Below are 13511 nucleotides of genomic sequence, written 5' to 3'. Positions count from 1 at the left end.
GGAGAAGCCTCTGTTGAAGAATTCTTGTGTCAGGGCTGCTCCTGACCAGGCCAAAGGACTGGAGTCCAACAGTGTGGAGCCACATGGTGTCCATGGTGCACTTAAGTATTCTAGAATTTGAGTGTGGGGCCAGCCAAGAGGACTATGAGGCTGGACACAGGGCTCAGTTGCCATCACAGCACAGCCACCCACATCACACAGAGGCAGTGGGGCCCGGGCAGGACTTGGTCCCACCTCTGCATGGCTCCCTGGCCCAGGCCCACACCTATGTCTGGGGCAGTGTCCTCAAAGTTCCAGTGCTAGTCGGACTTCCTCTGTCCTTTCCTCTTAGAACGCTGCCCTTGACAGCATCACACAAGTGTTCAGCTCGAGATGTGCGCCGATTCCTTTCCAATCTTCGTCTCCATAAAGGTCTGTCTGCTCAGCAGGAGTGCACATGTGCGACTCCAGACTCCTAACACACCTGTGCCCATTCGCGCTACGCCCAAGTGCCCCGGCAGGAGGTCTGAGGCCAGGGTTCCATGCAGCCCTGTGAAGGGAATACATCGGTACTTCTCAGCTGGGGACGATCCTGCTCCCCCAGGGACATTTGGCAACATGTGGAGACATTTTTGGTTATCACAACTGGTGGGCTGGGGTGGGGGATGTACTGCCGCTTCGGTGGGGGAGGGCCAGGGAGGCTGCTGGACATCCCACAATGCACAGGGCGTGCTCTGACAAAGATGTATCTGGCCCCAAATGTCAATAGTGCCAAAGCTGGGAAACACTGTGCTATAGGAGCAGAGAAGTTTTGCAGGCGAGTCACGGGTCCCACTGGACTTGGGGCTGCCAGGAAGCCTGGCACATAGTCACTATTGCAACCCTTGGGAAGGAGTAACAGATGAGAGGGTGAGTGACAGCAGCAACAACAGGACAAGGCAGATATGACTAACATGAATTGTGCAGAGGACGCCTGAGCTGGGATTCAGGGACAGCAAGATGGGCTGGCGGCCAGGAGGGCCTCCTGGAGGGGGTGGGCTGGAACTGGACGGCATGAGAAGCACACAGCTTTCCCAGCTTACCTTTTACTTTTTAACTCTAATAGTTTTTATTTTTATTTATTTATTTTGAGATGGAGTCTCACTCTCCCTCTCAGATTGGAGTGCAGTGGTGTGATCTTGGCCCACTGCAACCTCCGCCTCCCAGGTTCAGGTGATTCTCCTGCCTCAGCCTCCTGAGTAGCTGGGATTACAGGTGCCTGCCACCACACCTGGCTAATTTTTGTATTTTTAGTAGAGATGGGGTTTCACTATGTTGGCCAGGCTGGTCTTGAACTCCTGACCTCAAGTGATCCACATGTCTTGGCCTCCCAAAGTGCCAGGATTACAGGCATGAGCCACTGTGCCTGGCCCAGGCTTGTTTTTTTTTAAAGCACGTAGTGAGGAAGTAAAAAAGAGAATGTGGATAGGACATGGGTTGGGATGGCCTTGGTGACAGGACATCCACATACAGATGGTGTCGGCAGTGGTCAGACTTGGCTCACAAACACCAAAGAGCCCCCACCCAGGGAGAGGTAAGAAGAAAGAGTGAGTCTTTTGTTTTCTTTTTTGGGGATTTCCTATTGGTTCATAGAGTAGGCAGTTTACACCCAGTAATGAAAATCCCACCAGGCATTTCCATCTCTGCGCGTTTCCAGCCCAGCTCTGTCTCCAAGGCTCAGTCATACAGTGAATGGTTCCTTCTGGAGGAACAGAACCACCGAGCTGGGGTCCTCTGCCGTGGCGGTGGAACGGGGGTCTGACAGAACCAGAATCATAGAATATCAAGAAAATGCTATTTCTTGCACACTAGACCTGGAAGTCTGAGTTTCAAACCCATCTCATTCTCCTTGCAAAACCTGTGAGCAGCCCAGAAGGATGAGAGGGGAATTACCCATGTCTGGCTTCCCCAAGGTGGGGGACCTGGAAGCTTCGCCCCTGAGAAGGTGACTCCAGAGATTCGTTACAGACCACCAGTATACGTGATTGTGATTCCAATGCCATACCCTGACTGGCAGCACTTTAATTCATCATCATGATGAGTGAGCGTGGCACTGTGGTATCCAGGAGGGACTTGTACCCAACCACACACTTGCCGAGGAGAAAGAACAACGGCCCAGGTGCCCAGCGGTGGGGCGTATTTGTTGCAGGACGTACTGCCTATCCGCCTGCATCCCAGGGAATCCATCTCTTTTCTACCCGGTATCTGCTGGGAGGCGTCTAGAATGAGCTCCCTGAAGACGTTATCACAGTGTGGCCTGGACTCGAAGCAGGCCTGTGAGTGGGGTGCACGCTCTACTCTCTGTGGCTGTGCCAGCTTCAAACTTCTTTATGTTTGGACACAGAGAAACTCCATCACTAGCGAAATAAAACAAGGGGCAGACAGATGTGTCTTTTTCTCAGGAGGTTGTGTTTGACTAAAACAGCAAGGAACCTTTTATTGGGTCTGGCCTCCTGTGCAGCCTACACCATGTGGGCCGGTTTCATCACAGCCCAGGGTGTTCACCGTCTTTATTTCTATAAGAGCTCCCTTTGTGTTCTGCCCTCTGCTTGCCTGGGTGCTCACAGCGGGAGGCTGAGGTTGTAGCACAGGTCCTTCCTGCGCTGTCTCTGCATTCACACTATAAAAGGCACTCACAGAGCCACTACCACAGCCCCAAACTGCAATCATGAAATAACACCTGCATTGGATCGGGGGCTAGAAAAGATGAAAGACCGATGGACTGTCACTGCTCCGTGCTAGGATCTCTGCCTGCAGCATGAGGCACCACACGTGTGGGCTGTGGGAGCAGGCGTGACCTGTGGGCTGGGGCACGAGACTCCCCACTGGGGAGACCCCATCCCCTGCTGGACCAGCTTCCTCAGCACCACCATCATGGACAGACTCCACTTTGCTGGTGGCCCTTCTTTTGGGGCCCCATTAAATCGGGGGAGCCTACTTCTCCCACTGGCAAAGTCCTCTTCTCTCCTCTACATGATTAGAAACAAGAATAGGAGAAGGCAAAAAAGGCCTGCAAGGGGATTGTCTCAAATCCCTATGTCTGAGGCCTTGTAGGAGCAGCTCTGCTGTGCTTGGAAGGATTGGGGTGTGTTATGGCAGGCTACAGGATAACCCTCAAAGATGTTCACGTCCTAATCCCCAGGACCTGGGAACACGCAACTTTATGTGGCAAAAGGGACTTTGCACCTGTGGTTAAGGCTCGTGAGATGAGAATTGATCCTGGGTTATTGGGTGGGCCTGATGTCAACACAAGGGCCTTTGTAGGAGGGAGGCAGGAGGGTCAGAGGCAGAAGGCGATGTGGCTGTGAAGGCAGAGATCGAGAGAGCTTGAAGGCTGCTATGCCGCCGTCCTTGAGGAGGGAGGGTGCAGGTGGCCTCTAAAAGCGAGAAAAGGCAAGGAAAGGATCCTCTCCTGGAGCCTCCAGAAGGAACGTAGCCCCTGCTGACAAAATTCGGAACCGTAGGAGAGTAAGCGTGTGTGTGCGTGCATGTGAACATGTGTGTTTGTGTGTGTGCACGTGTGTTTGTGTGTGTACATTGCATGTGTGTGTGCATTGCATGTGTATGCCTTCACGTGCGTGAGTGCGAGTGTGTGCATTTGTGTGTGTGCTCGTGTGCATGCATGCACGTGTTTGTATGTGTATGTGTGTGTGCATGCTTGTGTACCTACATGTGTGCATGCATGCGTGTGCGTGTGCATCTGTGTGTGCGTGTGTATGTGTATGTATTTGTGTGTGTGCACGTGTGTGCCTGTGTGTGTATGCATATGTGCGTGTGTGTATGTGCATGTGTGTGTGTGTGAATTTTGTGTTCTTTCCATGACCACCAGGTTTGCAGTCATTGGTTACAGCAACCACAGAGACATAGTAACGTGAGTGTTGACAGCACTGAACAGCAACCCAGTTTTGAGCTGGTAGGCGGTATTCTGGGCCCATTTTATTGACTATTACACCTGTTTTAGCCCATGTGGATATGGCTAAAGAGTGATGGACGCAGAAAAAGAAAAAACGATTGGGAATTTAATGATCAGACCATGGAAAATGAAGTGGTTAGATCCTTCATGTGTGGTGAGTCTTTAATTCCTGGAATTTAGAGTCCCGAGCAGTTGTGTCCCCGGCTGCAGGCACTCGGTGTGCATGCTGCAGGGGGTGTCCTCACCCAGCCATCTGCCATGTGGTCTCCACAGCTGAGCTGGTGGAGGATGGGTCCACAGATGGGAGTTACAAAGGCGAAAGCCGGAGGGAAATATTCCGGAATATAAAAGTGCGTCTTGTGCTTTTACAAATCACACTGGGTGAGACTAAGACGCCTCTGGAAAGAGCAGCATCTTCTAGCCTCTGCACGTGGTCTCTGCCTCTCCACTCTGAGGTTATGAGAACATCACCATGGCTCTCAGTTGCCTGAGATCCAGTTCCTCCAGTTAAACGCTGCGTTCGCCCCGTGGGTCAGGGTCTTCACCGGTGGGTTCACCAACTCCCATTTTCCTTCCTCTTTATTTTCTTCACAGAAGCACATGCCCAGGGAAGGGATCTAGAACGGAGTTTTAAATCACTTAATATCTTACAAGTCCATCAACTTCAGACTATCTCCAAAGCCAGTGGTCAGGCGCTCCTCTATTTTGGAGAGTCTGTGACTGCCCAGGCTGGCACTGCCACCATCAAACAGCACCAACATCTGCCCAGGCGGTGCCCCATGGGGGATGTCCCCTAGCCAGGGGACACTGGGTAATTCTGGAGACATTTCTGATTGTCACAGCTGAGGATGGAGGTGCTGCCGACACCTAGCAGGCAGAGGTCCTGCAAGGTGGTGCCTCCTGCAATGTGTAGAACGACCCCCACCACAAAGGTCTGCAGGCCGAGGTGGAGATTGCTGTCCACCACTTAAGGAGTGACTCATGTTCTCTCGCTCAGCATCACAAAAAGACACAGACATTGAGTTTTCAGACCCAAAAGAAAAGCACAAAGTGAACCTTTAGACCTCCATCCCTTCATCTGTGAAATGGATGTGTGGGAACAAAGCTTTGTGGTGAAGCCTTTTTTTGGTCTTTTGCTTTTCTTTCTTTCCGTCCTCTTTCTAATGTCTAGAAATTCCTCAGGCAGATGAAATTTACAAAAATGCCAACGGGCAGGGGGATTCGAGCGAGGCTGGTGTTGACTCTGGGGGGATTCTCTCCTCGTGCTTGTAGCTCCTCGAGGCTGTGGGCGGGGGGCGGTGATGGGCTGGCCGGGGAGGGTCCTGAGTGCTTCGTTTCCAGCTGCCCTGATTTGGGGGCTTATCTTTTGGCAGAGCCCCCTTTGCATTTTCTGATACGCATGAGCAAGTCCTGCTTATTTTGGGGTGGGGGCAGGGTGGACACCACGTGATCAGCATAAGAAAGTCCAGGAGCTTGGAAGTTCCGGATTGGCATCTATGGAAGGGGGTGAAGGGTCCAAGGAGCCGGTGGAGCTTTGGCCACAAAGGCTCATGGGTTTGGGGAATTGTCAGCAGCTGCCGTGTGCCATGCTGCCACCCTTGGTTACAGGGACCCCCAGGAGCGCCTGGGGCTGGGGGCTTGGTGTGTGTATATGGGGCTGTGGGAAGGCAGGTAGGGACAGGAGGGATGTATCAGAGCACGTGTGTGGAAGAACCATTTGCAGAAGCAAGAGCAGCACTTTGGGAGCAGGTGGTGCCGGGGCTGCCCAGACAGTCCCTAGGAAAATCCACGCAGACCTCTACCAGTGTGGCCTGGGGAGGTTGAGCGGCCCTGTTTGGACAATGCTCACCTGGTGGCTCAGGAACCCAGAGCGCTTGGAAACGTCTAGATCATAATTGGGACACACCACCCTGGAGACACTTTGCCGGGGAAGCCTGTTTCTACTCAGGTGCAGAGGAAAATGGAGCAAGAAAGGGGAATTCGGGTGTCTGATGCCAACTTGCTGAGTGACAATGACCTGTGGCAGGCATGCTCCTCATGTGCGTAAGCTCTCATCCAGCTGCTGAGGCAGGTGCAGCTAGAGAGCTAAGCCCTCTTGCAGGCGCCTGGCTGGTGTCACTGGACTGGGCCTGGGAGTTGGGCTCCTCTGAAGCCCCCGACCGCTTGGGGGGACTCAGCAACACCCTCTCTTGCCCACAACTTATGGTGAACAAGCTGTGGCCAGTGTGGTCCTGTGGCAGTGCTGTGTGAAGAAACCAGGTCAGGACCTCAAGCACCTCCGATGCCAGGCATTGTCCATGCTGCACGGGCTGCCTGGGCATCAACCAATGGACTCATGAATGTCATAAAAAGGTCAGGACCATGGGGAGTCCAGCCTTGAGTAGATCTGCAGGGAAGGGCTGGGACTGGGGCGGGATCTACACTCTTGAGTTTGCCTGCGTCAATTCACCCATGGACTGGACATCACCCTCTCGCTTTGCTGGGTGATAATCAAGGTTGTTCAAGATGCCACTTGTGCATTATCCTCTGTTTGTCATTCACAAGGCCCTTGCCAGCACCTGAGCACTCTGACAGCTACAACCAGCTCAAGCTTGTTCCGTGCTGGGTGACTCCAAGGGCAAGAGGATCAAAGGGCTCCTTTTCATCCATCAGCCACCCTGCCCCAGGTCCCCAGAAGAGGCCAGAAGTAAGTACTACAGTTGTTTTTTCCCTTCTCATCCAAACTGCTTACTCCTTCCTGAACTATCTGTTTGTCTTTCTTTTTTTGGGGGGGGGGGGGATGGAGTCTCGCTCTGTAGCCCAGGCTGGAGTGCAGGGGTGTGATTTTGGCTCACTGCAAGCACCGCCTCCCAGGTTCACACCATTCTCCTGTCTCAGCCTCCCAAGTAGCTGGGACTATAGGCACCCGCCACCATGACTGGATAATTTTTGTATTTTTGGTAGAGACAGGGTTTCACCATGTTAGCCACGATGGTCTTGATCTCCTGACTTCATGATCCGCCCGTCTCGGCCTCCCAAAGTGCTGGGATTACAGGTGTGAGCCACCATGCCCGGCCGACTGTCTGTTATTCTATGAGCGCCGCAAGGGGTTATGGCGTGAGCTGACGGGTAAAAAATCAGCAAGTGACCAATGATGATGAGGATGACTGACCTATCCACCAGCCCCGGCCCGAAGTCGCCCTTTGCACAAGAGCAGGTGGGAACAGTCTCCAGGGGCACATGGATCCTGCTGGCCCTGGGCCAGCCAGACACTTGTTTTCGTTCTGAGAAGTGGATGTCATAAACCTGTGTCTTCGGGGTGCTTGACTTTGCGGCCCAAAGAGCCAAGAGTGGGCACGTACCTTTCTCACGAGCTGGGCAAAATCCCCACATTCCCGGGGCGGCAGCCCGAGCAGTGGCCGCGTGCAGGAGTCCAGCGCGGAGCCGTGGCTCACAATGAGGATGACGCCGGCTGGGAGAAACAAGAACACCTCCAGGTCAAAGCAGCCCCAGAGAGCACCTTTTATTAGACCGGGGTCCCCACATTGGTGGGGGCAGAGCTACCTCAGAGTGCCCCGAAGCCTGGCGAGACCCCCGGGTTAGAAGTAGTGTGGCTGGTAACCGCTTAGCGACGCCTGCATCCCACCCTCGCTCGTGGATTCCCCGGTACTCAGCAGCTGCCCACCAGCCTCAGGGAGGCCTAGGAAGTGAGCTGAGCCACCCCCGTGGGGGCCGGCTGCCTCGGTCCCGTCAGCCACAGACTGGGATGTAGCGGTGGCTGCCGCCCAGGCCAGACCTGATTCACTTGAGAAAGGTCAGCCGGTGGTTTTATCACACGAGCCTGCTATGACTCCTGCTTCAGATAAGAACACCTGGGACCACAGGCCGAGTGGGCCTCGCTCAGGTGACGCGTGTGTCCCTCCCAGCTCGGGGGAAGGTGTGGGAAGCCAGCGCTTCTGCATGTGCTTTATCCAGGACAAAGCAACATGGGAGGGTTAGGAGACCCGTGTGATGGTCAGGGAAGGGGGCTCCACCTGGAAGTTGGTTGTTCTTTCTCTCTGTCTCTTTTGTTTCCCAGGAAGCTGACTTGAATCCCTTGGACACGGGTGGTTTGTGCTGACCCTGCTGGCCTGGGTGCCATCAGCACTCAGTACCAGGATTGGGGGGTCTCGGGGCCTGGGCGGCAGGGGAGTGCGTGTCTATGCACCTGGTTACTGCAGCAGTAGCAGTGGTGATGAACACTTGGTTGCTGGAGAATTTGGGGTGGGGGGCAGGGGAAGTGGGGGCATTCATCGGTTCAGAAAATTGGCCAATTTCCATCTCAGAGATAATTCCCCAAGCCCCAGGGGCTGTTCATACAGAGGATGGTGAGGCACTTACTGTCCTGCGGACAGGTGTTGACGATTTGCACCACGCTCGCCGTGCACCTGTCCACGTACTCCTGGTAGCTCTCGGCTGGCATGAGGGCAGACAGGGGAAATGCGGGCCTGGAAGGAGGAGATGGAGAGGCTGCTGCCCTGGCCCTTTGGTAGGGATTAGGAGGGCGTGGCTGCAGTTAGCTGAGGAAGGAGAATGTTCTTCCAGGATGGCTCTGCCTCCAGGCAGGCTCATGGTCAACAGGGAAGCTTCAGTTTTGTGCTGGAAACTGGCAAAGCACTGACAGTCAATCTCCAGCACACATTCTTACTCAACACCAGGAGGGCTGTGTGATGGTAGGGTCAGACGTGGGTGGAGAATGACAAAGACTCTCTCCTTGATCAAACTCCAGTCCAGCTCTTCTGAACCTTCTTCTCCATGAGGTCTTGACCCTTGGGCTTCTGTGTCTGTTCTTGCAGAGTGAATTTAGCAAGAACCTCTTACCCTCGAAATCTGATCAAGTTCCTTGTCCTCTACCAACCCCCCAGGTGATGTCTGATCACCTCGGCCTGCCTTTAGCAAGAGTCCCCGTTTAGGTTAGTTTAGCAAGAATGACCCACCTTCTCAGGAATCTCCCATCCACCAACTCCCACCCTGCTCTGTGACTATAACTCCCCACTTTTCCTTGTATTCGGAGTTGAGCCTCACGTCTCTCCTCTGCTGCAAAACCCCACTGCAGCAGTCCCTCTTGAATAAAGTCTTTCTTACCACTTTAACAGTGTCATGAAACTTTTCCTTAATAAGAACTGGAAAAGCCCCAGTGGCAGAGAACTTTAGAACAGCGTACCTGTAATCAGTGTCGATGTTGAAATTTGCCTCTTTCAGCTCTTCCAGGCTCATGAGGGTTGGGGTGGTTTTTCCAGCTTCCCATTTTGTCCATTCAAAGATTCCAGGTTCCACTCGTATCTTGATTTTTTTCTCCAGTTTGAGTTCTGGACTCAACAGAATACAAGTGTTTATTATCCTCAACATCCACCCTGACTTTGCATAAATAAGTCTCCGTTTAGATCTCAGACCATCACACACAAGTCTAAATCATACCTTTTAAACAGTGTGATTTTCTTCTTGGCAAATACCGTTCTGCGATTAGGAATAGCCATGCTATTTCTGAGGTCAAAACTGATGAGCAGTGGGAAGGTATCAGAGGAGTGATGGCCCCCTGTGTGCCAGGAAGGACCAGAGTCTCCCAGGAGCTGGTTAGTGTCCCAGGCAGCAGGCTCATGCTGGGGCTCACCTGAGCACCCGCGAAACCAGCCCACCGGCCGCATCCTCCAACATGGCGGATCCAGCGATCAATGGACAAGACGTGACCCATCGTGAAGAATGTTGGCCTCATGAGGCCCTTTCCTGATAAACACTTGCACAGATTGGGCAAGAGGTGAACAATGGAAGGAGCCATCTTCTGGAACATTCTGACTCCCTGCAACTCACACTTCCCAAGCATTTTATATTTTGATTAAAGGAAGAGCCATAAAGTAAGGCCACCTCTTTTTGAGTGGAAAAAAGGACCTGAATGTTTTCATTGGGAACTCAAATGCTGGGCATAAAATTAATTCCTCAAATGTGATTTAGGTCCATGGAAGGAGCTCTTTCATCAAGCATGCTTAGAAAAGAGAGTTAAAGCAAGTTAATCAGGACCCTGAGTCCTCCCCCATCAATCAGATCCTGTAGTCCTCCCCCATCAACCAGGCCCCCGAGTTCTTCCCCATCAACCAGGCCCCCGAGTCCTCCTTCCTCAACCAGGCCCCCGAGTCCTCCCTGACTCCTCCCTGCGGTGTGTAGTGTGTGTGTGTGTGGTGTGTGTGGGTGCGTGGTGTGTGTGGGTGTGTGTGGTGTGTGTGGGTGTGTGTGGTGTGTGTGTGTGGCATGTGGTATGTGTGTATGGCGTGTGGTGTGTGTGGTGTGTGTGTGGCATGTGGTGTGTGTGTGGTGTGTGTGGTTGTGTGTGGCATGTGGTGTGTGTGGTGTGTGTGTGTGGCATGTGGTGTGTGTGTGGTGTGTGGTGTATGTGGTGTGTGTGTGTGGTGTGTGGTGTGTGTGGTGTGTGTGTGTGAGACGTGTGACATGTGTGTGGTGCGTGTATATGGCGTGTGGTGTGTGTGTGTGGCGTGTGGTGTGTGTGGTGTGTGGTATGTGTGGCGTGTGGTATGTGTGTATGGTATGTGGTGTGTGTGGTGTGTGTGTGTGGGACGTGTGACATGTGTGTGGTGCGTGTATATGGCGTGTGGTGTGTGTGTGTGGCGTGTGGTGTGTGTGGTGTGTGGTATGTGTGGCGTGTGGTGTGTGTGTATGGTATGTGGTGTGTGTGGTGTGTGTGTGTGGCATGTGGTGTGTGTGGTGTGTGGTATGTGTATGTGCATGCAAGCGTTGTGAGGAGGGACAAGGACTGTGGAAGCCTTGCTTGCCCTCCTGGTGGAGCTGCCTCTGGCCTCGGCTACACTGCCGTCAGGCCTTTGGGGATTCCTGAGTCCTTTCATGGTTTGGTCAAATAAGCTGATATTGTTCTTTGATCTTCATCTGGCTCATGGAGAGCCCAGAGGGGCGGCGATGCAATGAACATGGGAACCTCCAAGGCAAAGTGAAATAAATCTGCATTTCTGTCTTGTGACCTGAGATGCTGTGCAGGGGGCTGGGGTCCTGCGCCACAATTGGGAGGGAAATGAAAGGATGAAGTTGCAAGACTGAGGTGGGCAGAAAGTGTCTCGACATTTTTAACTGCATGGAAGGTGGATCATGGATGCTCCATGCTGATAAAATGGATTTCTGTGCCTCATGAAACTAGGACTGGATTATGGGATGGAAGGTTCAGGAGAGCACAGGACAGGAATGATGAGCCCGAGAGGCTCTGTGGGTGGAGTCAGGTCCGCTCCTGGCCAGGGCTTTCTGGGCACCTGGATTTGAAGGTGCTCTGAGGGAGCCTCTCTGACGGGGTAGAGGGGATCTGAGGACATGGGAACCGGCAATGCACACGTGCATGATGGATCCACTACTGTCTCAACAGCTCCTACCGGTCATGGCCCAGCTCTGATGTGGCCCCATGTGCAAGTCCCAGCAAGATCACCATCTGCGGGATGGCTCCTCCATGGCCCCTTCATTCCTGCCCCTTTCCTGCAGGACATGGCTTCTTCCCTGCCTTGAGCACCCATTCCTTCCACCTGGGACTTGTCATTCCAGCCACGGCAGCCCTGCCATGGTGCCGTGCCAAACTCTGCTGTCTCCAAACAGCCCCCCTCGTGGATCTTGACCCTCACTCAGATCACCTCCTTTCTCCTGCACTCACCTCCCCCGTGCTCGGCCTCCTAGCTGACCTAGCTGGAAGTCCACGGGCACGGTCACCCCCTCACTATGCCCTCAAGTCTCCCCGTCCCCTCTGGCTCCCCTGTACTCACAGCTCAACCCCACCCTTGGCTGCATGCCACTCTCCACCCACTCCCGGTCTAAGCTGGAAGAGACCCACTAGTCCGGCTAACGCATTTCCATTGAAACTCATGCTCACAAACTGTGGGTGGGCCTCAGTGCTGCCCAGCGGTCACCCTGCATCTCCCAGCCCATGACCTAGGCCCCCTCTCCCTGACAGCCATTCATACCTTTAGCGCACTCCAAACTTCCCACAGTCCCTGCCCCCACTTTCTGCTGGTGGCCTGACTTCCTAGGTCTCTGAGGAAGTCGAGGCAAGCCCTGTCCCCAACATTTGCCCTCCTGCTGCATCTGCATCTGTGTGCTCTGCCCTCTCCCCTGTCACCATGGAGGTCACATGCCCTCTCCCCTGTCACCCGTGCTCCTGGCCACAGCCAGTCCCTGCCTGAGGACTGAGATCTCATCCTTCTTCCCAGACAAAGAGGAGCAGGACAGGGTTCAGGCTGAAGGCAGAGCTCAGGCCTCTGGGTCAGGCTGTCTTCCTCTGGGCAGAAACTTTCTTCTTCCCATCAGTGGGAGCTGCAGAAGGGTTTGCCCAGGGCTTCCTGACACATATCAGCCCTTGAGGATGCTGGACAGCTCCACTGGCCCAGTGCATTGCCCTGGGAAAAGTCATGCATTTCAGACTTAGAAGGAACCATAGCAGCTGTTCCCAACTCTCAAGGTTTTCGAATGCTCCTTTCCAGGTGTATTCTAAAAATGTCTAGCTGACGGAGGCCAAAGAGAAACAGTGTGAGGACAGGCCCTGGCATTCAGCTATCCCAGCCCCTACTGGTCTGATGGTCCTAGTATTCCAGACACGCTCATGGACTCAGCGTGCCTGCCAGCATCCTTGGAAGGCTGGCTCATACCTGCCTGATGACTTTGGCGTGGGCATTCATTGCCAGTCATCCAATTCCACCTCCACTCCCTTCCCATTCCCCTTGGAGAATAGCCACAAGATCAAGGCAGTAGGAGAAGCTCACTGAGGTTCTCACTGACCTTCCAGGATGAGTTTGGCCGTCTGCACACAGCGGAGGGCTGGGGAGGCGAACACAGAGCTGATTCTGATACCACTGTCCAGTAGTGCATCCCCTGGAAAATAGTGAAAAAGGCAGAAAATGCCCCTTCATAATCCTAGCCTCCTATGGTAGATGAGCCATGTGCTCCCTGTGGTAGGCAAGGTCCTCAAAGGGCTCCTGGTTTCCACCCCCTAGTGTGACACACCTTGCATAGCCCCCAAGTATGGGTGGAACCTGTGACCAGGATGATCTGTTGCTCCTGGGACAGTTACATCCTATGGCAGAAGGGAGGGGATCCAAGGTGGGTGGGGCTGACCAAGTTGGTGAGCCCATTAAAAGCAGTGATTATCTCCAGCCAGTCATGGAAAAAAGAGAACTGTGAAGTGAGAAGGATTCAGCAAAACATTCTCCATTGCTGGCTGCAAAGATGGAGGGGACCGCATGGCAAGGAATGTGGGCAGCATCTAGAGCTGGGAGCAGCCCCCAGCTAATAGCCAGCAAGGAACAGACCTCAGTCCTCCCACTGCAAGGATCTGAATTTGGACAACAGCAGAATGAGTCTGGAAGGAGACTTGAGCTCCCAATGGAGCAGAGACCTTGACTTCAGGCTTTAAGACCCCCAGCGGAGAAGCAACCCTGTGGGCCTGGGCTTTGGATCTGTACCACTGTGAATTCAGAAACGGGCTGGGCTTCACATTTGTGGTCATTTGAGAAAACTCAAGACCCACTGCGGCTCGTGGAAGGACAAGCCTGTATACCGCCTTTCC

General features: G+C 53.6%; 1 protein-coding gene across 1 annotated transcript in view; it reads right to left on the bottom strand.

Moving 5' to 3' along the window:
* Positions 1–3566: 3566 nt before the first annotated feature.
* UBASH3A (ubiquitin associated and SH3 domain containing A) overlaps positions 3567–13511 on the bottom strand; it is a 47584-nt gene continuing 37639 nt past the window's right edge. Inside the window, 5 exon segments of the mRNA XM_011954088.1 lie at positions 3567–4548; positions 7273–7382; positions 8291–8397; positions 9114–9258; positions 12725–12817. Of these exon segments, the coding sequence (XP_011809478.1) occupies positions 4411–4548; positions 7273–7382; positions 8291–8397; positions 9114–9258; positions 12725–12817 (593 nt within the window). The 3' untranslated portion in view covers positions 3567–4410.

This window comes from Colobus angolensis, unplaced genomic scaffold (genome assembly GCF_000951035.1).
Source record: "Colobus angolensis palliatus isolate OR3802 unplaced genomic scaffold, Cang.pa_1.0 Scaffold38, whole genome shotgun sequence".
NCBI lineage: Eukaryota > Metazoa > Chordata > Mammalia > Primates > Cercopithecidae > Colobus > Colobus angolensis.
Note: the sequence above shows the minus strand (reverse complement) of the source record. Positions and strands in the feature narration are given on the sequence as shown.